This window comes from Macaca nemestrina, chromosome 5, assembly GCF_043159975.1.
Source record: "Macaca nemestrina isolate mMacNem1 chromosome 5, mMacNem.hap1, whole genome shotgun sequence".
Lineage (NCBI taxonomy): Eukaryota > Metazoa > Chordata > Mammalia > Primates > Cercopithecidae > Macaca > Macaca nemestrina.
Genome location: NC_092129.1, coordinates 156,453,929 through 156,481,448, shown reverse-complemented (window position 1 = coordinate 156,481,448; position 27,520 = coordinate 156,453,929). Strand labels below are relative to the sequence as shown.

Here is a 27,520-nt window from a genome sequence, read left to right as displayed (position 1 = left end):
CTCAATAAATGTTTTTGGTTAAGTAAATTAATTTCTGTTAAGTTGGCTGATGGGGTCATATATAGGTAAAATTACTGGCTCTACAGTGATTTTCCTCACTTATAAATATAATTTGCAGTAATTGCTATATTATTCTTTTCCTCTTAATGCATGGTGATAATTATTTCCCTGTTACGTATGTCTTTTTTGTTTGTTTGTTTGTTTGTTTGAGACAGAGCCTCGCTCTGTTGTCCAGGCTGGAGTTCAGTGGCGCGATCTGGGCTCACTGCAACCTCTGCCTCCTGGGTTCAAGTGATTCTCCTGCCTTAGCCTCCCGAGTAGGATTACAGGCATATGCCACCATGCCCAGCTAACTTTTGTAATTTTAGTAGAGACGGGGTTTTACCATGTTGACCAGGCTGGTATTGAACTCCTGACCTGAAGTGATCTGCCCACCTTGGCCTCCCAAAGTACTGGGATTATAGGCGTCAGCCATCACACTGAAAAGAAATCAGGCACGTTCCTCAGCCCCGGGCTCAACACAAACAGGCCCAGTACAAACACATCTCTCTCAATTTCCTGAAGCCCAGTACAAACACCACCTGGAAAATCTCCGATAAGGACACAGCCGTTTGTAGTTTTAATGAAAGCACGGAAACCAATTGTAATGCTGTAACCAAAAGAATTCCTTTGTTCCTCTGTAACTTTGCTATCCTATCTACCTCGGTCTATAAAAGGCAAGCACTCGCATTGTTCGGGGCCCTCCTGTATGCGGTGGAACGGAGGGACCAAGTTCGAACTTGTAGTAAAAGATCCTTGCCGCTTGGCTTTGACTCTGGACTCTGGTGGTCTTCTTTAGGGAACAAACGGTCTGGGCATAACAACACCTGGCCTACATATATCTTATTGTCTTAATCATACAACTTCCTGATAAAACGAGGCTGATTTTCACCACTATTTTGCTGATAAGGAAACTGGTATAATGAGTGTCACTGACTTGTTTGTGATCACACAGTGGCCAAAATGGCATTTGTTTCTTTGTGGTGATCTCACAAAGGTCAAGATGACCTTAAATCCTCAGTTTTGGCTGTTTTTGTTTTGTTTTGTTTTGCTTTATTTTAAACCAAGGAACCAGGTTCTAGCTCCTATGTTTGTTCATTGCATGGAGAGGAACAGGAAGATCTGGAGGCCACTGAATGGGAGGTTAGATCCATTTATTTGGTTAAGCCTGTAGGTTTTCTCATCTCCTTTCCTTCCTGCAGCACAATTCTCTTAAATGGCAGAATCTTATTTTAAAATTCTCAGTCTGTAGTCTTCTTGTCCATACAGAAAATGAGATTCCAGGTCAACACATTTGATAGTCTGAACTGGGCTAACTGCTCCAATATTTGAGTACATCTTTTGGGGCTGTGGGAATTTAGTGTTGTAGGCGTCAAGTGGGATTCGTTCCCAAAATTTGGAAAGACTATAGAAATACAACCTGGTTGGCCAGGTGCGGTGACTCATGCCTGTAACCCCACCAATTTGGGAGGTTGAGGCGGGTGGATCACCTAATGTCAGGAGTTCGAGATGAGCCTGGCCAACATGGCAAAACCCCATCTCTACTAAAAATTTTTCAAAAAGTAGGCATAAGTTTTAAAATTTAAAAGCTTTTAAATTTTTAAAAAACTAGGCCTGTAATTCCAGCTACTTGGGATACTCGGGAGGCTGAAGCAGGAGAATCTCTTGAACCCGAGAAGTAGAGGTTGCAATGAGCTGAGATCACACCATTGCACTCCAGGGCAACAGAGTAAGACTCATCTCAAAAAAAAAAAAAAAAAAAGAACAAGAAGAAATATAACCTGGCCATAATATAAGCATAAATAAAATAGATGACATTCTCTCAAAGCTTTTCTTAGCCTCTTATGTTTCTCAGATATTAAATAATTGAATAATTGGCCCAGGCGCGGTGGCTCATGCCTGTAATCCTAGCATTTTGGGAGGCCGAGGCGGGCGGATTGTCTGAGGTCAGGAGTTTAAGACCAGCCCCGCCAACATGGTGAAACTCCATCTCTACTAAAAATACAAAAAAGTAGCCGGGTGCAGTGGCACGCACCTGTAATCCCAGCTACTCGGGAGGCTGAAGCAGGAGAATCTCTTGAACCTGGGAGGCAGAGGTTGCAGGGATCGTGCCACTGCACTCCAGCCTGGGCAACAGATCTCAAAAAAAAAAAAAAAAAAAAAAAAAAAAAAAGAAATAGTCAAATGCAAAATAATACAAAGTAAAATTCCAGCAATTTAATGACAGATATTGAAGCCGCCTTTGCAAAATTATGACTGAGACAGTGAAAGAGATGGAGTTTAACCAACTCCATCTTGCTTCTAACCTCCAAGCCATCCTTGTTCATTACTAGGTGTAGGCTGAACTAACTTTGGGAGAAACTTAGTTTGTAGTTTATAGTTTAAGTAAAGATGGTAACAGCCCTTTCTCAAAGCAGACCTCCTTCTTGCCTTGGGACTGGATTGCCTTTGTACGACTAACATTAGCCACGAGATTAGAAATTACGGTTTAGGAGTCATGCAACTGGAGGCCACCAGATTCTGACCCTCCCTAACTGCGCCTAAAATCAGTGCTTGACATTTTTTGCAGACCCTGCACTGGATGGGTCAGATAGCACCACCCAGATCTATTAACTGGCTTATCTGATCTTGTGGCCCTAACCCAGGAACTGACTCAGCACAAGAAGAGAGCTTCAACTCCCTATGATTTCATCTCTGACCATTCAGCACTCCTGGCTCACTGGCTTCTCCTCCGCTCCCACTGCCCTCCACCAAGTTATCCTTAAAAATTCTGCTTCCCAAATGCCTGGGGAGACTGATTTGAGTAATAAAACTCCAGTCTCCTGCACAGCCAGCTCTGTGTGAATTACTCTTTCTCTCTTGCAATTAATGAATCAGCTCTGTCTAGGCAGCAGGCAAGGTTAACCCCTTGGGCAGTTACAATATGTACATGGGAAAGTGGTTGGCCTGCTTGGAATTGGAACAAAGGCAAACTGAGCATGATGATTGTTAATGAGTTGTAGCCCAAAACCAACCAAGGAAGGACTATTAGTTCATGCTAGATTGCCAGCGTGGCTGTTTAAGACAAAAGTAAGAGAGACAAGTTTTAATCCCATTCAAAATTATGAAACTGTTCCTTAGTAACCAGGCTGTTTCATTTACTTTGATTCGTTACTTACTAAAGCAATTTCTGATTAACAATTTATGGTCAGTTCTAAGTCTAGGCACATCTTCCACTATAATTGACACAATGAGTTCTAGCTTTACTATTTTCTTATAAGTTTTGTTATTGTGAATATATCCCTCAGATGCAAACATCCCAATAAAATCTCTGCTTGAAAAGGCCAGGTGCAGTGGCTCACGCCTGTAATCCCATCACTTTGGGAGGCCGAGGCAGACAGATCACCTGAGCTCAGGAGTTTGAGATCAGCCTGGCCAACATGGTGAAACCCCATCTCTACTAAAAATACAAAAAGTAGCTGGGCGTGGTGGTGTGCACCTGTACTCCCAGCTACTTGGGAGACTGAGGCATGAGAATCGCTTGAACCTGGGAGGCGGAGGTAGCAGTGAGCCGGGATTGCACCACTGCACTCCAGCCTGGGTGACAGAGCGAGACTCCATCTCAAATAAATAAATAAATAAATAAGTAAATAAATAAATAAAATCCCCGCTTGAAGTATCCCATCAGTATATCCAGGTTATAACAACCGAGGCTCATGGAAACATTGCAGAGGAAGACAGGCTAGGGAGACTGTCAGGTTTGCAGGAACTTCTTTGGTATGGTACGAATGTGTCCCCCAAAATTAAAGTGTTGGAAACTTAAGCCCCAGTGCAACAAGGTTGGCAGGTGGAGTCTTTTGGAAAATGTTTAAGTCATGAGGGCTCTGCTTTCAGGAATGAATTAATGCTGTTATAAAAGGGCTTGACAGAGGAAGGGAGTTCATACCTTTTTGCCCTTCTGCCATGGGAAGACATAGCGTTAACCCCCCACAACCCTCCCCTAAAGACACAGGACACAAGGTGCCAATTTGGAAGCAGAGACCTGAACTTCACCAGCCATGGAACCTTCTGGGACCTGAATCTTGTACTCCCAGCCTCCAGAACTGTGAGAAAAATCATTTTTTTTTTTTTTTTTTTTTTTTTAGACGTGAAGGGGTGGTCTGCCCCTCCACACCTGTGGGCATTTCTCATCAGGTGAAACGAGAGACTTGAGAAAAGAGACACAGAGATAAAGTATAGAGAAAGAAAAAGTGGGTCCAGGGGACCGGCGCTCAGCATATGGAGGACCCAGGCTGGCACCAGTTTCTGACTTCCCTCAGTACATATTGATCATTATCTTTACCATCTCGGAAAGGGGGAAGTGGCAGGACAGTAGGATCATAGTAGGGAGAAGGTCAGCAAGAAGACATATGAATAAAGATCTCTGTGTGATGAATAAGTTTAAGGAAAAGTGCTGTGCTTTGATGTTCATATATGCAACCATCTCCATAAACATTTTCAGTGCATAAAGAGCAGCACTGCTGCTAGCACGTCCCACTTCCAGCCCTAAGGCTGGTTTTCTCCTATCTCAGTAAATAGAACATACAATCGGGTTTTACACGGAGACATTCCATTGCCCAGGGAGGAGCAGGAGACAGATGCCTTCCTCTATCTCAACTGCAAAGAGGCCTTCCTCTTTTACTAATCCTCCTCAGCACAGACCCTTTACGGGTGTCAGGTGTCGGGGTGGGGGAATGATCAGGTCTTTGCCTTCCCATGAGGCCATATTTCAGACTATCACATGGGGAGAAACCTTGGACAATTACCTAGCTTTCCTAGGCAGAGGTCCCTGCGGCCTTCCGCAGTGTTTGTGTCCCTGGGTGCTTGAGATTAGAGAATGGTGATGACTTTTAGCAAGCATACTGCCTTCAGGCACTTGTTTAACAAAGCACATCCCGCACAGCCCCAAATCCATTAAACCTTGAGTAAACACAGCACAAGTCTCTGCAAGCACAGGGTTGGGGGTGGGGTTACAGATTAACAGCATCTCAAGGCAGAAGAATTTTTCTTAGTACAGAACAAAATGGAGTCTCTTCTGTCTACTTCTTTCTACATAGACACAGTAACAGTCTGATGTCTCTTTCTTTTTCCCACAGAGACGGAGTCTCGCTGTGTTGCCCAGGCTGGAGTGCAGTGGTGCGATCTCAGGTCACTGTAAGCTCCGCCTCCCGGGTTCTCGCCATTCTCCTGCCTCAGCCTCCGGAGTAGCTGGGACTACAGGCGCCCGCCGCCACGCCTGACTATTTTTTTTTTTTTAATAGAGACGGAGTGTCACTGTGTTAGCCAGGATGGTCTCGATCCCCTGACTTCGTGATCCACCCGCCTTGGCCTCCCAAAGTGCTGGGATTACAGGCGTGAGTCACCGCGCCTGGCCGAGAAAAATAAATTTCTTTATAAATTACTCCGTCTCAGATATTCTGTTATAGCAGCACAAATGTACTGACGTTGCTTAAGGTTTTCTAGCCTTAAACGCTATGATTATTCAATTATAGCTCGTATCTTGTAAATTTGTTCTGAGACAGGCTGAAGAGTAAGTTCTTACAGGGGAACGTGAGGTTGTAATGAAAAAAAAAATCAATTTAGAAGAAAGCTTTTGTGAAAGAAGTTGAGGACTGTACCTACGTTAAACATGAAAATAACAAAAACAAAAAAATACCCTTATTCCTGACAATAAACCAAAATGTTCATTTGAGAGAAGGATCACCTAGAGGGTAGACAATAAAACCCTGTTGAAGGATATGTATGCTCTCTTATTCTCCTGTTATGAAATAAAATCCTCTTCCAGTCTTTTTCTATTTCCTGATGTCAAATATCCATTCAGGCCTACTATTTCTTATAATTTAATACCTACTAATAAAATTTCAGAACATAGCCTTGCAAAAAAAAAAAAATTTTTTTTTTTTTTTTTTTTTGAGACAGGATCTAGCACTGTCGCCCAGGCTAGAGTACAGTAGCTCAATCTAGGCTTACTGCAACCTCCACCTCCCGGGTTCAAGCGATCCTCCTGCCTCAGCCTCCCGAGTAGCTAGGATTACAGGCGGGCCACCATGCCTGCCTAATTAAGAAAAAACTTTTAGTAGAGACGGGGTTTTACCGTGTTGTATTGGGCAGGGTGGTCTCGAACCCCTAGCCTCAAGTGATTCGCCCTCCTCGGCCTCCCAAAGTGCTGGGAATAAGGGCATGAGCAACCGCGCCTGGCTATAAATTTTTATTTTTTTGTTTGAGACGGAATTTCGCTCTTGTTGCCCAGGCTGGAGTGTAATGAAGCCATGTCGGCTCACAGCAACCTCCCCCTCCCTGGTTCAAGCGATTCTCCTCACTCAGCCTCCCGACTAGCTGGAATTGCAGGCATGCACCACCATGCCCAGATAATTTTGTGTTTTAAGTAGAGACGAGGTTTCCCCATGTGGTCAGGCTGGTCTCAGACTCACAACCTCAGGTGATCTGCCCGCCTCGGCCTCCCAAAGTGCTGGGATTACAGGCGTGAGCCACCACGCTTGGCCCTGTAAAATCCTAATGAACAAAATCATTCACCAAAAAAAAAAAAAAAAAAAAGTAAGGGCATGGTCTCTTCACAAAGATAGCCAAAGGATGTGATCTGATGTGTTAGATTTTCTCTTTCCTGTTCAATATGGGGTTTTGCATCTTAGTTTGTTTGGGCCACTGTAACGAAATATACTAAACTAGGTGACTAACAAGTAACAGGAATTTACTTCTTACAGTTCTAAAGGCTAGGAAGTCTAAGATCAAGGAGACACCATATTCTAGGTCTAATGAGGCTCACTCTCTGCTTCATAGATAGCGTCTTCTTGCAACTTCATATGGTATAGGGGGTGAACAAGCTCCCTCTTTTATAGGGGTACTAATCCCATTCATGAGGACAACATCTTTATGACCTATTCACCTCCCAAAGGCCCCACATCTTCATACCACCACATTGGGGTATGCTTCAACATAACTCTTTGTTTTTTTTGTTTTTGTTTTCAACATAAATATTTAGAGGTAACCATTCAGATCATAGTGGTACCAGTATCCAAAGCTGCCACCAAATAGTTTGTTCTAAGTTAATATAATTGCAGAGAATCACTTGAAAAGGGTTTGTCCAATATCAGACACTGTTGAATATCCCATAGATACATATCCATTCAGTGTGCAATTTTGATTCATTAGCTTATTTAGTTATATGTTGTGATGGTAACAATGCTCTATTTGGGCTGGGCACGGTGGCTTACACCTGTAATCCCAGCACTTTGGGAGGCTGAGGCAGGCAGATCACCTGAGGTCAGGAGTTCAAGACCAGCCTGGCCAACATGACGAAACCCTGTCTCTACTAAAAGTACAAAAATTAACTGGGCATGGTGGCGCCTGCCTGTAATCCCAGCTACTCAGGAGGCTGAGGCAGGAGAATTGCTTGAACCCAGGAGGCGGAGCTTGCAGTGAGCCCAGATCACTCCATTGCACTCCAGCCTGGACAACAAGAGTGAGACTCCGTCTCAAAAAAACAGAACAAAAACACAACAACCACAAAAAACGATGCTCTATTTGACATTTCTCTTTTTAACTGGTGATAAATACTTGTAAGAGTCTAAAAGGTACTAATATAATTTCTTTTGCTTTTTGTCCCACATGGTCTGACCAACAAAGAAAACTATGACTGCTGGATTAGCAAATAACTTTAGAGTCTGCTCATTTAAACAACATTTATATAAATAGTGTTAAATTGGCATCTGGAATTGTGTGTATAGTATTTCAGAATCTCACTTAGTAAGTCCTTATCAGGTTATATCTAGTTGTTTTATCTTGAAGTCCTCATTTTGAGAAGCCTGCCATGATACAGGAGGCCACTGGTGTAGCATAGTCACAGACTACTTGCCCAGGCCCATGGGTACTCCCTTCTGCCTACCCCTGACTTTAGCCACACCACAATATTTCTGCTATTTTGAAGGTGACACCCATTTTCTTATTGCCTAGAATGCTATTTGGCACTCTTCCCACTCCCACCCATAATATTATTTATTCTGTGCTCCTTAGGCTTTTTATTCATATCTTTACTGTAGCATTTATCATCTTATAATGTGTGTTTTACTGATAATCAAATGAAGTGATTCTTTACACTATTTTTTTTATGGGTGGACAATACATACATAGGATTCAAAATTCAAAGACCATAAAAAGGTTACAATGAAAAGATCATCCATCCATCCCATCCATCCCTGTCTCTAAGACATCCAACTTTCTCTTTCCTCAGAGGCCACCACTGTTAGCAATTTATCCAGTATCCTTCCAAAAATATTTTACATTTATACACACACACAAACACACACAAAATTCTACTGCACATTATCCTGTATCTTGCTTTTTTTTTTTTGCATTTTACAGCAAATTTTGGAGATCATCCCATTATTAGTACCTGGAGAAGCCGTATAGTATACACTGGTTATGAGAAAAGAGAAAGACCTTCTTATATTGTTTTATATTGTTTCACACTCAGTACCTGATTTAAGAAAAAAACAAGGAAGTGAAACCAAAGACAGGCAGCCCGGCGCCAGGCCTAAAACAGGGCCTGGGTCTGTCTGGCCTAAACCTAATAGTTAAAAATCAACTCATAACTTACAAACCGATGTTATTCATAGATTCTAGACATTGTATAGAAGAACATTGTGAAACTCCTTGCCCTCTTCTGTTTCTCTCTAACTATCAGTGCATGAAACCCTTGTCACGTATCCCCTAGATTGCTCAATCAATCACGACCCTTTCATATGAAATCTTTAGTGTTGTGAGCCCTTAAAAGGGACAGAAATTGTGCACTCAGGGAGCTCAGATTTTAAGGCAGTAGCTTCCTGATGCTCCCAGCTGAATAAAGCCCTTCCTTCTACAACTCAGTGTCTGAGAGGTTTTGTCTGTGGCTGGTCCTGCTACAGTTATAAATAGGGATTCTGAAACCAGACTCTGGTTTTGAATCATGTTTTCACTACTTATCACCTGTTACCAACCTAAGTAACAAACGTAGAGGCTCTCTAAAGAAAAATATATTTATTTGGGAATAAAGCATTGTAATGGGAATCCATATGCTATAAAGTATATGTGTATTCAGGGAGGTAAAGGAAGACAAAGGTTTTTAAAGAAAAAAACGAGGAGGGTTACAATAACAAGGGCGATGCCAGTTTAAAGTTGGGAAGGCAGTTGTTCGGCAAATGGTCTTGTAGAAGTATTTTTTTGTGTAAGGTTTTCATGGCCTGTGTTTATGGTTGTGGCTCTTACCGTCTTTTGTGATAGTTTTTGTTATTAGGCATACAAGCATGAGAACCTTCTTTTTACGGCCTCTCTTGGTTCTGTGTGTCAGGATTTTCTTAACGTTAGTGATTTCATTTTGATTGACAACTTTCCCATTGTACAATTTCACACTTTAGGCAATTTAGTCAAGCTCTCTGAACCCCCATTTTATGATCTGTAAAACAGGTATAAAAATAGTAATTTATCATAAAGTTGTTATGAAAGCTAAATGATTTAATGTATGTAGAGAGCTTTTTAGGACATTATCTGGCACATAATAAGCAGTAAATAATTACAAAAAGAGCCTTCTTATTTTTTACTAGATAGAATGAGGTACTGTAATTTATTGCTAATCAGTCAAATTGCTTCTAGTCTTACACTACAAACAGTACTGCTGAAAACCCCTGTATATGTTATTTTGCATATTTTCAAAAATAGTAAATTCCTAGGGGTGAAATTTCTGATGCAAAGATAGATTCATTTTAAAAATTTTGACAGGTATTACCAAATTTTCCTTTATGAAAGCACTACCAATTTGTGGGGCCACCAGCAGTGATTGAGAATTAAGGTCTGGGAGACTTATTCAGGATTTCCCATACCTATAGCAGAATACTATGACTGGCCCATGGTGAATAGCAGATGCTTAAAAAATGTTAGTAAATTTGATGGTAAATAGTATACGAAAAACAGTTGGGTTTGGGTGACAGCAAGAAAAACTTTAAAAAATCTGCTTTGGCATCTTTTGCTAGCAGGTATTGACAATTAGGAGAAGGCAAGGTGCTAACTTTCACTGATCACTTTTTATTTATTTATTTATTTATTTTGAGACAAGACCTGGCTTTATTGCCCAGGCTAGAGTGCAGTGGTGCGGATCTCAGCTCACTGCAACCTCCAACTACCAGGCTCAAGCCCTCCTCCCACATTAGCCCCCTAAGTAGCTGGGACAACAGGGGCGCGCCACCGCTCCTGGCTAATTTTTGTACTTTTTACAGAGCCGGGGTTTTGCTATGTTGCCGAGGCTGGTTGCGAACTCCTGGGCTCAAGCGATCAGCACGCCTCCACCTCCCAAAGTGCTTGGTCTGCAGGCATAAGCCTACCGCACCTAGCCCTGTAGTTTCCAATTTAGTCTGAATGATTAAAAAGGCCAGCCTTGTTTCCCTAGTGCTGTTTTTGGCTTTTACCTTGGGTCTTTTGTCGGGCCTTAAAATCATGTCTGGTTGCGCAACTGTGGGAAGGCATTGGGTAAAGGGGGCGCCACCGCAGTTGCTGCGCCAACATCCAGGTATCCCAAACCCACCGCCTGGCCGGGCGGTGTCAAACGCTTCACTGGTCTCATCTTTTTAGAAACCCGTGGATACTCAAGGCATTTCCGGATAACGTGATCCCGGGTGCGCTTGACTTACACGGAACAAGCAAAACGCAAGACACTGCTAAGGACCTAGTTTATGCCCTCAAGGGCCAAAGTCGGACCCTCTATGGTGTTGGCAGCTATATGCACGTACCTCATGTATATTTCACTTGAAAAGGCTTTCAAAGAGCTTAATTAATTTAGCAGATAGACCAACAAAATGATTTATGATCCCTCGCCCCCAGCGTTCGGAAGAGCGAATCAGCTCTTCTTTAGATAATAGTGAGTGGCTCTGAAAAGAGCCTTTGGGTTTGACAAACAGCTTGAGAATTTACTTGGAGCTGGTGTACTTGGTGACGGCCTTGGTGCCCTCCGACACCGCGTGCTTGGCTAGCTCCCCCGGAAGCAGCAGGCGCACGGCCGTCTGAATCTCCCTAGAGGTGATAGTAGAGCGCTTGTTGTAATGCGCCAGGCGGGAAGCCTCGCTCGCGATGCGCTCGAAGATGTCGTTGACGAAGGAGTTCATGATCCCCATGGCCTTAGAAGAGATGCCGGTGTCGGGGTGGACCTGCTTCAGCACCTTGTACACGTACACGGAGTAGCTCTCCTTGCGGCTGCGCTTGCGCTTCTTGCCATCCTTCTTCTGGGCCTTGGTCACCGCTTTCTTGGAGCCCTTCTTCGGGGCGGGAGCAGACTTGGCCGGCTCGGGCATGATGAAATAATACTGGTAAGAAGAAAACAAGAACTTGGTCTCCTCTTTTTATGTAACAGTTTATGTGGACGAGGTAGGGGGGAAGGTCTCTGCTGATTGGTGATTATCCTTGGATGACGTCCGATGCCAGTTTTGCCCAATCAAAATAGGTATCCTGCATAATTGAGTCCTATTGGTCTAAATAAAAATAAAACGTTAGCCAATCGAACAGCTTCCTTTTCGCGCCCAGTAGAGGCTATAAAAACTGCGTTTTTCTACTTTCATCTGTCCTTTTTAACTGTATAGATACAGGCCTTTTGCCATGTCTGGGCGTGGTAAGCAGGGAGGCAAAGCTCGCGCCAAGGCCAAGACCCGCTCTTCTCGGGCTGGGCTTCAGTTTCCCGTGGGCCGAGTGCACCGCCTGCTCCGCAAAGGCAACTATGCCGAGCGGGTCGGGGCTGGGGCACCGGTGTACCTGGCTGCGGTGCTGGAGTACCTGACCGCCGAGATCCTGGAGCTGGCTGGCAACGCGGCCCGCGACAACAAGAAGACTCGCATCATCCCGCGTCACCTCCAGCTGGCCATCCGCAACGACGAGGAGCTCAACAAACTGCTGGGCAAAGTCACCATCGCACAGGGGGGTGTTCTGCCCAACATCCAGGCCGTGCTGCTGCCAAAGAAGACCGAGAGCCACCACAAGGCGAAGGGCAAGTAGAACGCTGGATTAGTTTGCAGCAACTCAATCCCAATGGAACCAAAGGCTCTTTTCAGAGCCACCTACAATTTTGTGGAAGAACTGAGCACTACTTTTAATATGATTTCTCGTCTTCGCCTACTAGTAAAGCACTCCAAAGGTTAACGTACATCAGTCTTCGGTGACTTGGTTAGGTAGCGGCAATCTCATTAGCTTTTTATAAAGCCTGGATAACGTTAAAAGTATTAAACCGCCTTCATCTTAAGCTTAACACAAGAAGATTTGGTTTTTCTTAATTTGGCATTATCCAAGTATATTATTCTATATGGTTCACTGTCGGGTTTTACTGACACTCAACCATTTTTAGATTGTTGGAAGCAAACATGACTGCTTTGGGGCCAAATGCATTCTTGGTCTTAGTAAATGACAAACCGAGCATTCGGCGTTTAGTCTAAATCTAGATCAACGGCTTGGATTCTTTATTTCTGAGAAAGATCTCTCGAATCAGAATAATTAGATTGCACTTGAACATTAATGACTGAGTTGAGAGAATAATTTCTAATTAGATTAATTAGAACAGTTAATTATGGTGCCAGGTAGTTGTCTTTGAAGCATTTTCTGAAAATTCATTGAAATTAAAATTTCTCGAGCTTTCTCACCCCCAGCCACACAAATTGATTTCTTAGTAGAGAGATGACTATTAATTTGTTTCAGCATGGTAAATTCCACTTTTAAAATATCTGACTTGATGTTTTTAATCTGATTTAATAAATCAGATCTGGATGTACAAATGGAATAGATACTTAAGAGAAAATGAATTACGTTTCTAGAGTATTGGAAAAATAAGCTGTAATGGAATTACTTTAATCTGAACGCGAAAAGCTCACATAAGGTTGTTTCTTTGACATTTTTAGGCCTTGAATTTCTCACATGTGAATCAGCTTTTCTTGGTTAAAAAAATACAAAAGTTTTTAAAATTTAAGTGATCAAAAAATAGACAATTGAGGGGAGAGGTGTATATGGCTGTCTTGTCCAGTATTGTAGCCACTAGTCAATTGTAGAGTGATCATTGGAAATTCCATAGCATGAATTTTATATAAAATACACATTGCATTTGGAAAAGTTAGTGCCAAAAAGTGTAAAATACCTAACAATTTTAATTTTGATAACATACTGAAATATGTTGGCTATTTTTGATTAAGCAAAATATTAAAAGTTAATTTTTTCTTGCTTTGTTATAATGTTGCTCCTAAATGTAAATTACTTATATTGCTCTCATTTATTTCCACTGGAAATCACTGGTATAGTGAACAACTCTAAAGCGAAAATAGAAAATAAAATATGGAGGCCATGAACTGCTAAGACTGTCAGAGGAATTGGTGGACAACAAAAATTTGAGTCCTTGGCCAATCCGCTTACTGTTGGGTAGGCCTTCAGCATACTTTTTGTCCAATCAGCTTTAGACTCTCACTATAAATAAGCGGCTAGCTTTCTCTTTGTCCTTAACTGAATCTAGTTCTGAAAGAATGGCGCGTACAAAACAGACTGCTCGTAAGTCCACCGGCGGCAAGGCTCCGCGTAAGCAGCTGGCTACGAAGGCGGCTCGGAAGAGCGCTCCGGCCACTGGCGGCGTCAAGAAGCCCCATCGCTACCGGCCTGGTACAGTGGCTCTCCGCGAGATCCGCCGCTACCAGAAGTCCACCGAGCTGCTGATCAGAAAGTTGCCTTTTCAGCGTCTGGTGCGAGAGATCGCGCAGGACTTTAAGACCGATCTGCGCTTTCAGAGCTCGGCGGTGATGGCGCTGCAAGAGGCATGCGAGGCCTACCTGGTGGGGCTCTTTGAGGACACCAACCTGTGCGCCATCCACGCCAAGAGGGTGACTATCATGCCCAAGGATATCCAGCTCGCACGTCGTATCCGCGGCGAGAGGGCTTGAGTCTCAAGGGCTCAGATTACCCAAAGGCTCTTTTCAGAGCCACCCACTTGCGCGCTGAAAAGATCTGTTTCTCTGAGGAATTCTTCTGGTACTTGTTTTGCCTATAGCAGATAGGGTCCATTTCCAAACGTTATACAATCTGTTTTGTAAGGCTCAGCCTATCCCTGTTAAAATGTTAGTTTTGTAAATCTTAACATTTAATAATCTGGGAGCTTTCCGCAAGCATTGGGTGTAGCCAAAAGTTCCTTTGTGTGTTACCCGCCCATCTCCGCAGCCCGGTTTTGACCGTATGGTGGTTCTAATTTTCTGCCAACCTATACTGTAGTGTGTGTATATTCCTTGCCAACACGCCAAGAATAAAACTAAGGTTGAATTGAAGTTGGAGAAATTCAGGGTAATGTAGCTCATGCTGGCTAAAGTGAAAACATTCCCCTCTCCCGCCCCCCGTTTCCTAAGCAGTGTTGTTTTTGAAATTTTCAAGTCGAATTTTGGGCCTGCTTAAATCTCTTAAGTGTAGTTAATGACAGATGGTTTGGGGATTAAAAGTCGTCTGGAGAAAGCCCGCCAGAGAAAATTCCCTTTGAAGCCCCATATAAAAATATGTGTATGAGAGAAAGTGTTTTATCTGACTTCTGACAGTGGCTAAAACTTTGAACTGTCAGGAGTATCCAAAATTAACACTGCCTTGTAGGGAATTCTGTGGTAATTTTTTTGAGCATAGGATAAAATACTTGAGTCTTACTAAAATGTTACCTTCTCATTGAGGCTTTGTATGACTAAATAAAATCTGTATAATCCCCACCTAATTTTTTCACCCTAGGATTTGTCACTATATGCTGTACAATAGTTTGTTGATGTATTGCCTGTGTGTTCTAAAATACGGGCTCATGAGAGGAGGAACTTTTGTTTACTGGCATATCTCCAGTAATATAGGAGCTTTTGATCAGTATTTGTTGGATAAATGAATGAATGCATGGCTCTATAATAGTAAGGAAAGATAACCACATGGAAAATCTCAAATGAAAGAAATACATCAGCTTGCTAGATGTGCTGAAATCAGCTTCTTGTGGGCCATGAAAGCCCTTACCTCATCCATTCTTGTATTTAGAATGCTAGATTTCTATAACTTTTCTTCTGTGAGCTCTCTAGCATTCTTACAAGTATTCAAGACTTTCCCTGGCAAGTTGGCTTGTGTATGTGTGTTATCATCTCTGTCTCTCCTTAGCTTAGCTTGTGAAGGATGTAAGTGGAAAGATCATAGTATTTTTACACTGAGTTTTAAAAAGCAGTTTTAACTCTCTTGTTTCAGTTGGCTATTTATGTATCTTCAGTTATTAGAATTGGTTACATTCTTAATACACTTTTTTGGAAATTCAATATCAAGATCACTACTGCAACATTCACAATCTGCTCATCCACATCTTCTTGTATGTGGGTTCATGATTTCATTATTTCCACATATATGGAATTTAGAACGATAAGTAATTTATGATTAATATTTTACAAATTAAAATAATGCTTTAATACTTTTAATTGGAATCAACACCCTAAGCAAAACAAAATAGAGTGTTCCCCTCTCAGAAATTAGCTTTCTTCTGGAAAGGAAGATACACTATTTTGGAGAGAAGCAATGCCTCTGGGACACTTAAGTGGGGCCAACTGCTAAACCGATGGGTATTGTTGAGTGTGTAAGTAGTGAATTCCTTCTTTCTGTGCTGGGAAACTAACAGCTAGTAATAAATCAAGAAGGGCTCACTAATCAATACTCTTGCTGGCTGGGTAGGGCATCCTTTCCTGGAGATATGCAGCCAATATACTCCCAGTTAAATTTCCAGTTATGATTACATGAGGAATTATTTATTCAGGGGACGTGAGTAGTTCTAGTTATGTGGAAATGAATACTCTATGTCTTTTCAAAACACTCCATGCACTAAATTACAATAGTCTGGTAACCATCCAACTAAGCTCGTTTGTCAGGAGGTCGTGACCAGCCTGACCAACATGGTAAAACCCCGTCTTTACTAAAAATACAAAAAATTTAGCGAGGTGTGGTGGCATGTGCCTGTAGTCCCAGCTACTGGGAGGCTGAGGCAAGAGAATCGCTTGAACGCGGGACGTGGAGGTTGCTATGAGCCGAGATCGCGCCACTGCAGTCCAGCCTGGGCGACATAGGGAGACTCCATCTCAAAAACGCAAAACAAACAAATAAAAAATAAATTTAAAAAAGGACATAATTCTTGTGTCTGAATTTCCTGAGATGGCAAAACTCATAAGTGGCATAACAATCCTTTTCAAGGCCCAAAATAAAAGGACCTTGACATGCCCATACAGTAATATGGACAACAGGCCGGGTGCGGTGGCTCATGCCTGTAATCCAAGCACTTTAGGAGGCCGAGGTGGGTGGATCGCTTGAGTCCAGGAGTTGAAAACCAGCCTGGGCAATGTGGCGAAACCCCATATCTCCAAAAAATAAAAAAATTAGTCGGGCCTGGTGGTGTGCGCCTGTAGTCCCAGATACTCAGGAGGCTGCGGTGGGAGAATCGCTTGTGCCCAGAAGTCGAAGGTTGCAATGAACCGAGATCGTATCACTGTCCTCCGGCCTGGGTGACAAAGCGAGACCCTGTCTTAAAAAAAAAAAAAAAAAAAAAGATTGGCCGGGCGCGGTGGCTCAAGCCTGTAATCCCAGCACTTTGGGAGGCCGAGACGGGAGGATCACGAGGTCAGGAGATCGAGCCCATCCTGGCTAACACGGTGAAACCCCGTCTCTACTAAAAAATACAAAAAAAAAACTAGCCGGGCGAGGTGGCGGGTGCCTGTAGTCCCAGCTACTCGGGAGGCTGAGGCAGGAGAATGGCGTGAACCCGGGAGGCAGAGCTTGCAGTGAGCTGAGATCCGGCCACTGCACTCCAGCCTGGACCACAAAGCGAGACTCTGTCTCAAAAAAAAAAAAAGAAAAAAAAAGATAACATGAGGAACTGACCTCACTATTCTCAAAATAGCCTTTGGCTTTTCTCAGAAGAGATATTTTTTCTGAATGTAGGTATTCACCCATTAGTGCTCTTGGAATCAACTTAAGTATTCAGAACCATCCTTACTGTCAGTCATCACCACCTTGGACTACTATGCTTGACCATCTACTTATCCGGCAGTTACTAAGTATTTAACTCACTTACTAATTGTAGCAGTGTTTACAGGATACGTTTGTAACATACCACTCAGGTACGAAAAGGTTAATTACATACAGAATTAAACAAAAATATCAGAGCACATACAATGAAGTTAACTATTATTTTTTAACATGTTATTTCAGCAGTACCCTAACATATGTACATGTAATTATTGGGTCACTACAGAATATGTGTATGTTTGAAAGACCCTTAATTGGAAGGCTTCTAAGGCCAATTTTCTTTTTGTATTCCAAACTCTTGTAAGTGCAAAAATTAAAAATAGAAAACAAAATAAAACATGACAAGTGTATACATTGGTAAACATAAAACTTCATGTTTTTGTTTAAACATACCCATCAAGTAGCTCCTTTCCTAGAGGCCAGGAAATAGGGCTGAGAACTCTACCGTTTCCAATCTAGAGACTATGAAACTCTAGAGAAATATGTCTAGTAGCAATCCATATACTTATACTTTTCCTAGTAAGCATATTAAAAACTGAGTACTATACTACATTCCTTACAGCCCAGTTTCCCAGAATCATAAATAAAATCCCACCAGTATCTACTATGTAACTCCCAGTAAGATGCTGATTTTTGTCAAAGTTGTGTCCCAGTAAAATGCCTTTAAGCTACTACAAACTGGCCTGGGACAGTGGCTCACGCCTGTTAATCCCAGCACTTTGGGAGGCCTAGGCGGGTGGATTACCTGAGGTCATGTGTCTGAGACCAACCTGGCCACCAAGGCAAAACCCCTGAAAATAGATGTTAGCAAAGGTACCTTGTTAATACCTACATTAAGGACTTAAAAAAAAATCTTAAAATTCTGGCAACGTACACAGAGAGGTTAAAATTAAAACCGAAACGTCATGAGTGTGTTGTCGAGTGGTGAACAGCTGAAAACGGACTCGTGTCATCTTTTTATGATTATTAAAGTGGCTCTGAAAAGAGCCTTTGTTTCTATACGCTTTTCAACTCGGTCTTTACTTAGTCTTGTGGTGGCTCTCGGTCTTCTTTGGCAGCAGCACGGCCTGGATGTTGGGCAGAACACCCCCCTGTGCGATGGTGACTTTGCCCAGCAGTTTGTTGAGCTCCTCGTCGTTGCGGATGGCCAGCTGGAGGTGACGCGGGATGATGCGAGTCTTCTTGTTGTCGCGGGCCGCGTTGCCAGCCAGCTCCAGGATCTCGGCGGTCAGGTACTCCAGCACCGCAGCCAGGTACACCGGTGCCCCAGCCCCGACCCGCTCGGCATAGTTGCCTTTGCGGAGCAGGCGGTGCACTCGGCCCACGGGAAACTGAAGCCCGGCCCGAGAAGAGCGGGTCTTGGCCTTGGCGCGAGCTTTGCCTCCCTGCTTACCACGCCCAGACATGGCAAAAGATCTATATCTATACAGTTAAAAAGGACAGATGAAAGTAGAAAAACGCAGTTTTTATAGCCTCTACTGGGCGCGAAAAGGAAGCTGTTCGATTGGCTAACGTTTTATTTTTATTTAGACCAATAGGACTCAATTATGCAGGATACCTATTTTGATTGGGCAAAACTGGCATCGGACGTCATCCAAGGATAACCACCAATAAGCAGTGACCTATTGTACTCCTAATTTGCATAATAGCGTTTAAATAAAGAGGACGAAACAGCCCTAGGATTGTTGTCTTCCGTTTTTCACCATGCCTGAACCACTAAAATCTGCTCCAGCCCCTAAAAAGGGCTCCAAGAAGGCCATTAACAAGGCTCAGAAGAAGGATGGAAAGAAGCGGAAACGCAGCCGCAAGGAAAGCTACTCCGTGTACGTATACAAGGTGCTGAAGCAAGTCCACCCCGACACCGGCATTTCCTCCAAGGCTATGGGGATTATGAACTCCTTTGTCAACGACATCTTCGAGCGTATCGCCGGAGAAGCGTCACGCCTGGCGCATTATAACAAGCGCTCGACCATCACTTCCAGGGAGATTCAGACGGCCGTGCGCCTACTGCTGCCCGGGGAGTTGGCCAAGCATGCCGTGTCGGAGGGCACCAAGGCCGTCACCAAGTATACCAGCTCCAAGTGAGCCCCTCGCTGCAGTTACAGGTCCGCTCTGACCCACACTCCAAAGGCTCTTTTCAGAGCCGTCCACGTTTCTCAAGAAAGAGCCAGTTCGCTGTTAGCTTGTCTCCCCTTAGGTACCCTTTAGGACTCGCTTCGTACATATAAATGTACACATACGTGTGTGTGTGTGTGTGTGTGTGTGTGTGTGTGGTTTTTTTTTTTTTTTTTGAGGTGGAGTCTCACTGTGTTGCCCAGCCTGGAGTGCAATGGCACGATTTCGGTTCACTGAAATCTCCACCTTCCCGGTTCAAGCGATTCTTCTGCCTCAGGCTCCCGAGTTGCTGGGACCACAGGCGTGTGGCACCATGCCTTGCTAATTTTTGTATTTTTAGTAGATAGGGAGTTTCGCCATGTTGGTCAGACAGGTCTCGAACTCCTGACCTTAGGTGATATACACTTGCCTCCTCCCAAGGTGTTGGGATCACAGGTGTCAGCCTCCGCGCCCAGCCCAAAATATTTTAGAGGATTATTAGCAAGTATGAGTGACCGTGGCTTAGGGAAGACAACCCCCCAAGACCATGAGAAAGTGGTTCTGAGGCAGGCAGAATGCAACTGTTTTATACATTTTAGGGAAGCAGAAGTTATAGGTAAAGTCATAAATCAATATGTGGAGGGTTAGACCAGGCGCGGTGGCTTACGCCTGTAATCCCAGCACTTTGGGAGTCCGAGGCGGGCGGACCACTTGAGATCAGGAGTTTGAGACCAGCCTGGCCAACATAGAGAAACCCCGTCTGTACCAAAAATACAAAAATTAGCCGGGCATGGTGGCACGTGCCTGTAATACCAGCTTCTCAGGAGGCTGAGGCAGGAGAATCGCTTGAACCCGCAGATGGGTTGCAGTGAGCCTAGCCGTGATTGTGCCACTGCACTGTAGCCTGGGCAACAGAGCAAGCCTCTATCTCAAAATAAATAAATAAATAAATAAATAAATAAATAAATAAATAAATCAGGTAAATCAAAGAAAATGAACTGGAAAAAATAATTGCTCTTAATATTACTGTGAATACTTAGTGAGTGTTCTGTACATGTGTTATAATTAAATTGCCAGAAATATTCTAGTTATGCTTAAATCAATTTTTAAAATTGTGAGAAAACTCATACCTGTAAAGATTAAAAAGGCATCTGCACTGAGATTGCTTTTCCAGAGCCTTTGAATCCTCACACTTCTTTAAAGAAACCCAACCTGAAAAATATTTTCTAACGCATGTGTGATTTATGCTAGGAATTTCCAATTTAGGATTCTATTCAATAAATTATCATAATGTTAGCAAAGACATATAAATGTTAATGGAATAAGTAAGAATAATACGTTCAAAGAGTGAAGCATATTTACATAATTCCTAACTTTTACTTTTGGTTGTCTATTGAAACTGTAGAATCCAAAGGAAAACTTCCCCTTTGTCCTCTGAAGGTTTGGTGAAAAATCAACATACAAAAGGCAGATTAATAGGAGAAAAAGCATACACATTTATTAATGTGCATAGGGGAGAATCAGTGATTACTGCCTCCCCCTCCCCCCCCCATGCCCCAAGCAATAGAATAGAGATAATTACATACCCTTTTTCTTAGGGAAAAGGGAGATGGGTAACTGTGGATTATTTTAGAGGGTATTAAGTGATTTGTAGGGGAATTCAATAGACTTGAATAACATATAACAGCCTAGGACAAAGTCTATTTGGCCCACAGACCAGACAACGGTTTGTGACAAAGGTTTGTCTCAGTGTGTTGACAGACTTCAGTCTTCTTGCAATATGAGTTTTCAGTTAAGGAAGACTCAGAGAAGGGACCAGAGGTAATTGCTTTCTTCTTTAGCAGGTCTATACTTTAGAGAGCTAAGGGAATTTCAGAGAACAACTTCATTTTGTGATTTCAGATAGAGAAATGAGAGACAGGAATAGGAGGAAGTTCAGAAAGACCTTCAGGATTTTTCTTCAGTTCAGTATGTCAAAACTCCATATTTTGGGGAATCGGTTTCTGAGCCCCAACAATACAATCTCATTAGATGAAGCATCTATTCTTGATACATAAGTATCATGTTAGAAAAAAAGCTCAAAAGATTTTTTAAAAAAATTAGGCTGAGTGTGGTGGCTCATGCCTGTAAATCCCAGAAATTTGGAAGGTTGAGGCAGGTGGATTACTTGAGGTCAGAAGTTTGAGTTCAGCCGGGCTAATATGGTGAAACCTCATCTCTACAGAAATACAACGATTAGTAGAGTGTGGTGGCATGCTCCTGTAATCCCAGTTTCTTGGGAGGCTGAGGGAGAAGAATTGTTTGAATCCAGGAGGCAGAGGCTGCAGTGAGCTGGTATCACACCACTGCACTCCAGCCTGGCGACAGAGCAAGACTACACCTAAAAGAAAAGAAAAGAAAAAAAGTAGGAAAATACTTTCCAGAAATCTTGGCAAAATTGTTTATTATTATTATTTTTGAGACAAGGTCTCACTCTGTTGCCCAGGCTGGAGTGCAGTGGCACAATCACCGCTCACTGCACCTTGGCTTCCCCAAGCCCAATCAATCCTCCCAACTCAGCCTCCTGGGTTGCTGGGACTACAGGCACATGCCACCACACCCAGCTAATGTTTGTATCTTTTTTGGTGGAGACAGTGTTTCACCATGTTGCTGCGGCTGTTTTCAAACTTCTGTGCTCAAGTGATCCTCTTTCCTCCGCCTTCCAAAATGTTGGGATTACAGGTGTGAGCCACTATGCCTTGCCCCAATTTTTTTTTTTTTTTTTTTTTTTTTTTTTTTTTTTTTTTTTTTTTTGAGACGGAGTCTCGCTCTGTTGCCCACACTGGAGTGCAGTGGCGTGATCTCGGCTCACTGCTGCAAGCTCTGCCTCCCGGGTTCACGCCATTCTGCCTCAGCCTCACGAGTAGCTGGGACTACAGGCTCCCGCCACCACGCCCCGCTAATTTTTTTGCATTTCTAGCAGAGACGAGGTTTCATCGTGTTAGCTAGGATGGTCTCAATCTCCCAACCTCGTGATCTGCCCGCCTCGGCCTCCCAAAGTACTGGGATTACAGGTGTGAGCCACAGCGCCCGGCCTGGATTCTCTTTTCCGGTAGAGATTAGCTTTTTCTGAGTGAAGGGTGGCATGACACACCACCCCAAAATATACCACACTGACATAAAGATTATTTGAGTTGAGGGCCACTGAGAAGAAGCAGATACAAGAAAACTCTGCCCTCTCCCTATTTGCCTAAAAGCAGGACATAAATGTGCAGAAGTGTCGCTTCTCCTCTCTCTACCAGAGAGGACAAAAAATAATCACCAGAGACGACTCGTCAGCCTAGAGAGGGCACCAGAGCAATCTGCATAACAACTTTACTAACCAGCCTTTATCTACCATTAGTTTACTATACATTTGCCTTCCCACAATTTGTTACTCCTACAGACTCAAAATCCTTTTCCTTTGTCTTTTAATTTCTCTAAAAACTTATTGATCTTATTAAAGATGCTGTATATAAACTGGAGTTTTAAGTCACATTTTAAATTACTCATTTCTAGGTACTCCCACTTGTGACATGTGCTGTACACATGTTAATAAACTTGTTTGTTTTTTTCTTCTTAATGTGTCTTTTGTCACAAGAGCTCTAGCTGAGAACTCAGAAGTGTAGAGAGAAAATAATTTTTTCCTCCCACATGAGGCTTCTAGGAAAACCAGGTCTTCCTGACAAAATTAATGACATACTTTGACAAACTTTCTACTCTCTTAGTTATCTTCTTGATTTTCCAATGTTTTTCTTTCATATCTTAAATCTGATTTATGATATGAATGTATGTCTTGATTTTAACTGTATGTATAAACATATTCTCTTTATTGTTATTGTGATGATGTTCGAAGTGGGAAATGAAGAACACGCCTCAAAAAGAGTCTTCAGCCAGGCACGGTGGCTCATGCCTGTAATCCCCGCACTTTGGGAAGCTGAGGTGGGTGGATCACGAGGTCAGGAGTTTGAGACCAGCCTGACCAACATGGTGAAACCCTATCTCTACTAAAAATACAAAAAAATTAGCTGGGCCTGGTGGTACGCACCTGTAATCCCAGCTACTTAGGAGGTTGAGGCAGGAGAATCGCTTGCACCAGGGAGGCAGAGGTTGCAGTGAGCTGAGATCCAGCCATTGCACTCCAGCCTGGGCAACAGAGTGAGACTCCATCTCAAAAAAAAAAAAAAAAGTCTTCATTTGATTATATTTTATTTTTATTTTAGCTATTAATATCCTCTAATAGCTGTTTTAGAAGTTATATCAAAACATAAAACTCTAACCCTTTATTCAAATATATTAGAAATGTAAATGACATAAGAATTGTTAAGTACTTTATTTGGACTAGTGCAAATAGCATAAATGTGAATTTAAATCTATACAAAAAGTTAAGTAATTGAATATCAGTAAAATATTAATCAATAAATAATAAATATAAATTATATATGTATGACTAGTGAGATCTTACTAAGCTAGTCTAGCCATTTTGCTCAATTATCTCCATTATTTCCTACAGCTTCCTGTGGAGTAACTCTTATTGTCTTTACTCTCATTATAAAGATGAGGAAATTAAGACTTAAACAGCAAAAGTGTCTGCAACGAAGTCACAATTTAAGTCTAGGTTTGTTCCATTGCAGAGGCTGAGTTCCTCACTATTCTCCAAAGTAAATATCTACATGAAAACACTGAAAAACAAAGAAATTACATTTTAAATTGTGTCAGGATTACAGTTTCTTTAGAGTTAAAAGAATTTCACAGTGTATCCATGCATGTAAAAAATATTAAATATATGAAAAGATGACTATTTCAATAGATAGATATCATAAAGTTAATAGGATAATCTTTGGACTGTGATTTATAGATATTTTTCAGTTTCCCTAATCTGAATTTCCTAAATTTTTAACTACGTACATGAATTGCTTTCTAATTATTTGGACACCAACTGATTTACTACAGTTCAATTCAGGCACTAATTATTTGGAGTTAGCTGGACCTCACCAGTTAAAGGGCACATTTCCCAACAAGACTATCCCAACTTCAGACACCAGCTGCAAGTGGGGTTCCCAGGCCACTTGCTCTTCTGAGCAACTGGCTTCAAATCCAGGGATTCCCACTACCCCTTCATGTTGAATAATTTGCTAGAATGACTCATAGAATATAAAAAGTGCTATCCTTATGATTATAGTTTTATCGTAAAGAATACAAATCAGGACCAGTCAGATGAAGAGACACATAGGGCAAGTCTTGGAAGGGTCCTGAAAGCAAAGCTTCTGTGCCATCTCTATGTGGAAGCAGATATCCTCCCTAGGATATCTATGTGTTCACAAACCAATAAACTTACTGACCTTGGTATTCAGAGCTTTTATGAGGGTTTCATTATGTAGGCAGGATTGATTGAATCCTTGACCGTATGATTGAACGTGTTGGGGCCCAGGGAAAGCTTTCCCTTTGTACTCTGAAGCTTCACTGAAAATCCTGTCAAGAGGCAGATTAACAGAAGAAAAGGCATACACATTTATTTAACATGTACACAGGAGCCTTCAGAATGAAGACCTAAAAATACAGGGGAAATTGTCCATTTTTATGCTTAGGTTCAACAAAGTATGGATACCTATGTAGAAATATGATTGGACATAAGGAGTATGATCTAATGCTAAGAGACTGAGTGGGGAAATCCAGCCAGGCCTGTCTAGATTCTTGGGCTGTCTGTGCAGTATTTCTTTTGTACATGGAATGGTGGTCTTACGACTTACAGTCAAACAAGGTAAGTTAAATAATTTCTTTGTGGCCAGTTTTTACAGGAAAAAATAAAGTTTATAGGTTTCTTTTTTCTTTTGTTTTCTTTTCCTTTTTTTTTTTTTTTTTTGAGATGGAATCTCGCTTGGTTGTCCAGCCTGGAGTGCTGTGGTGTAATTTCAGCTTACTGTAACCGCTGCCTCCCAGGTTCAAGAGATTCTCCTGCCTCAGCCTCCTGAGTAGCTGATATTACAGACGTGTGACACCATGCCCTGTTAATTTTTATATTTTTAGTAAAGACAGGGTTTCACCATGTTGGCCAGGTTGGTCTCGAAGTCCTGACCTTAAGTGATCTGCCTGCCTTGGCCTCTCTAAGTGCTGGGATTACAGGCATGAGCCTCCACACCCAGCCTAAACAAGCTTATATTAAAGATGACAATTTATTACTTATAAACAAATCAATAAATCTTGCTGAGTAACTAGTTCATTAACTCAAGACTCAATCAACAAAACCAAAAGTAAATTCTGAATGTAACACAGAATTTAAAAACCATAATACTCAATGATGGTAAACATACACAAGAACAGTTACTGCTGGCAAAAGTGAATGGAATAAAACTTTTGAGGAAAATGTAGTAACAGTCATCAAAATACCTTAAAATCTGCATCCTTTGTGACAAAACACTTCAATTCTACATTTTCCTCAGGAAGTAAATTTTGTACAGTTCTCCTTTAAAATAGGAAAAAGAAAATTAGAAAGCACATTTTGCTAAATACTAGAAATATTGTTAAAGTGGATCTAGAAAATTCCTATGATGGAATATTAAGGAGATATAAATTACTGCTTTTAAAAATTTTCCTAATGTGAAATTTCTAAACTTTTAACTGTGAACAAAGATTCCCTTTTGCAAACCATCTTGATTAAATTATAGACAGAATAGAATTTTGGTAATAGTTCCGAGTATGTATAATATTAAAGGTGGTACTTAATCAGCAGGGAGAAGATGAATTATTTTAAAAATCTTGTTGATTAATAAATTCCTAGAGAATTGGTTAACACTTTAGTAGGGAGAATTCAGGAGGAGAAATAATAAGCAGACATTAAAATCACTTTTTGTAAACTCTTTAGATAAGGGAAATTGATTAAAATAACAGCGCGAAGTTGTAAAATGCCATATACTGCATACATATTGTAGGAAAAAAATGTGCATTTATCTGCTCACCAAAATATCTTATTAGCTAGCAGTAGAGCTCTTTGTGTGATGGGAAAATGGGGATAACAGGCTGTTGTTAGTGTACTGGTTTTTTTTTTTTTTTAAATATGAATATATAAAAAAAGAGGGTCTCCTAAAGTGTAAGTGCTACCACGCTGGGCTAATGTTTTAATTTAATTTAATTGTTTTCTTGGTAGAGATGGGGGTCTCACTATTTTGCTCACGCTGATCTCAAACTCCTGACGTCCAGGTACACTCCCACCTTTGCCTCCTAAAATGGTGGGATCACAGACGTGAGCCACCGAGCCCGGTCACTTTTTTGTATTGCCCACAGTGTTGATATATATCTTCTGCGTTCAAAAGCAATTTTTTAAAGCCTTATAACGTGGTAACAAAATAGTTTGCACATTACAAAATTCAGAACACGGAAACAAGAAGCTCGCCTTTTTTCCCTATTTCGGTTTGGCCCTTTCGATTTCCCCTCCCCCACCGGGGCGGGACTTCCCGCCGACTTCTTTCAGGTTCTCAGTTCGGTCCGCCAACTGTCTTATAAAGGCCCTGCCTCAGGCCAGAGTCCTCACAAGGCGTTGTGTACGACTCGTCTTGCTCATCATGTCTGGCCGCGGCAAAGGCGGGAAGGGTCTTGGCAAAGGCGGCGCTAAGCGCCACCGCAAGGTGCTGCGTGACAACATCCAGGGCATCACCAAGCCGGCCATCCGGCGCCTTGCTCGCCGCGGCGGCGTGAAGCGCATCTCTGGCCTCATCTACGAGGAGACCCGTGGGGTGCTGAAAGTCTTCTTGGAGAACGTGATCCGGGACGCTGTGACCTACACGGAGCACGCCAAGCGCAAGACGGTCACCGCCATGGATGTGGTTTACGCGCTGAAGCGCCAGGGTCGCACCCTCTACGGTTTCGGTGGCTGAGCGTCGTCATTTTCTATCAATAAAAGGCCCTTTTCAGGGCCCCCCTACTTTCTCAGCTGAGGAGTGGTAACACTGGATTTGGTAGGGCTGGAATTTTGCTTGCTTCTAAGTCAGTTTTGGGGCGAGCAGTTTTCTGAAGACAGCGGCACACGAGGTCATTCACCCGCGGTCACCGTTGGTAGAACTAATTACGAGTTGTAATGCAGTCTAAATTTGCTGAAAATTCATGAGCTTGTTTACGTAATGGGGAATGTGCAGTACCAGTAACTCTTGTAGTCCCTGTAGTGAGCTTGACAATGGTCATCGGAAATGGTTTTTGATAAAACCCCTAAATCCACAAGTATTTTTTTTTTTTTTTTTGTCAGCGAGTTGGAGTGCAGTGGCGCGATCTCGGCTCACTGCAACTTCCG

General features: G+C 42.3%; 6 protein-coding genes across 6 annotated transcripts; 4 read left to right on the top strand and 2 right to left on the bottom strand.

Moving 5' to 3' along the window:
* Nucleotides 1-9,753: 9,753 nt before the first annotated feature.
* LOC105491649 (histone H2B type 1-F/J/L) lies at nucleotides 9,754-11,502 on the bottom strand. Its single transcript, XM_011758231.3, has one exon. The coding sequence runs from the start codon at nucleotides 11,388-11,390 to the stop codon at nucleotides 11,010-11,012; it is 381 nt and encodes a 126-aa protein (XP_011756533.1). The 5' UTR covers nucleotides 11,391-11,502; the 3' UTR covers nucleotides 9,754-11,009.
* Nucleotides 11,503-11,626: 124 nt separating this feature from the next.
* Nucleotides 11,627-12,219, top strand: LOC105491648 (histone H2A type 1). The gene has a single exon (XM_011758230.2). The coding sequence runs from the start codon at nucleotides 11,692-11,694 to the stop codon at nucleotides 12,082-12,084; it is 393 nt and encodes a 130-aa protein (XP_011756532.1). The 5' UTR covers nucleotides 11,627-11,691; the 3' UTR covers nucleotides 12,085-12,219.
* A 1,209-nt stretch (nucleotides 12,220-13,428) lies between these two features.
* LOC139363475 (histone H3.1) lies at nucleotides 13,429-16,202 on the top strand. The gene has a single exon (XM_071097446.1). The coding sequence runs from the start codon at nucleotides 13,590-13,592 to the stop codon at nucleotides 13,998-14,000; it is 411 nt and encodes a 136-aa protein (XP_070953547.1). The 5' UTR covers nucleotides 13,429-13,589; the 3' UTR covers nucleotides 14,001-16,202.
* A 1,877-nt stretch (nucleotides 16,203-18,079) lies between these two features.
* LOC105491646 (histone H2A type 1-J) lies at nucleotides 18,080-18,569 on the bottom strand. Its single transcript, XM_011758228.2, has one exon. The coding sequence runs from the start codon at nucleotides 18,531-18,533 to the stop codon at nucleotides 18,147-18,149; it is 387 nt and encodes a 128-aa protein (XP_011756530.1). The 5' UTR covers nucleotides 18,534-18,569; the 3' UTR covers nucleotides 18,080-18,146.
* A 227-nt stretch (nucleotides 18,570-18,796) lies between these two features.
* Nucleotides 18,797-19,315, top strand: LOC105491645 (histone H2B type 1-M). Its single transcript, XM_011758227.3, has one exon. The coding sequence runs from the start codon at nucleotides 18,832-18,834 to the stop codon at nucleotides 19,210-19,212; it is 381 nt and encodes a 126-aa protein (XP_011756529.1). The 5' UTR covers nucleotides 18,797-18,831; the 3' UTR covers nucleotides 19,213-19,315.
* Nucleotides 19,316-26,718: 7,403 nt separating this feature from the next.
* LOC105491644 (histone H4) lies at nucleotides 26,719-27,157 on the top strand. The gene has a single exon (XM_011758225.3). It carries the CDS (start codon nucleotides 26,799-26,801, stop codon nucleotides 27,108-27,110), a length of 312 nt encoding a protein of 103 aa, XP_011756527.3. The 5' UTR covers nucleotides 26,719-26,798; the 3' UTR covers nucleotides 27,111-27,157.
* Nucleotides 27,158-27,520: the final 363 nt, after the last annotated feature.

Excerpts from the sequence above, each read along its gene's own strand:
- LOC105491649 (XM_011758231.3), bottom strand. The coding sequence starts at position 11,390 with ATGCCCGAGCCGGCCAAGTCTGCTCCCGCCCCGAAGAAGGGCTCCAAG.
- LOC105491648 (XM_011758230.2), top strand. The coding sequence starts at position 11,692 with ATGTCTGGGCGTGGTAAGCAGGGAGGCAAAGCTCGCGCCAAGGCCAAG.
- LOC139363475 (XM_071097446.1), top strand. The coding sequence starts at position 13,590 with ATGGCGCGTACAAAACAGACTGCTCGTAAGTCCACCGGCGGCAAGGCT.
- LOC105491646 (XM_011758228.2), bottom strand. The coding sequence starts at position 18,533 with ATGTCTGGGCGTGGTAAGCAGGGAGGCAAAGCTCGCGCCAAGGCCAAG.
- LOC105491645 (XM_011758227.3), top strand. The coding sequence starts at position 18,832 with ATGCCTGAACCACTAAAATCTGCTCCAGCCCCTAAAAAGGGCTCCAAG.
- LOC105491644 (XM_011758225.3), top strand. The coding sequence starts at position 26,799 with ATGTCTGGCCGCGGCAAAGGCGGGAAGGGTCTTGGCAAAGGCGGCGCT.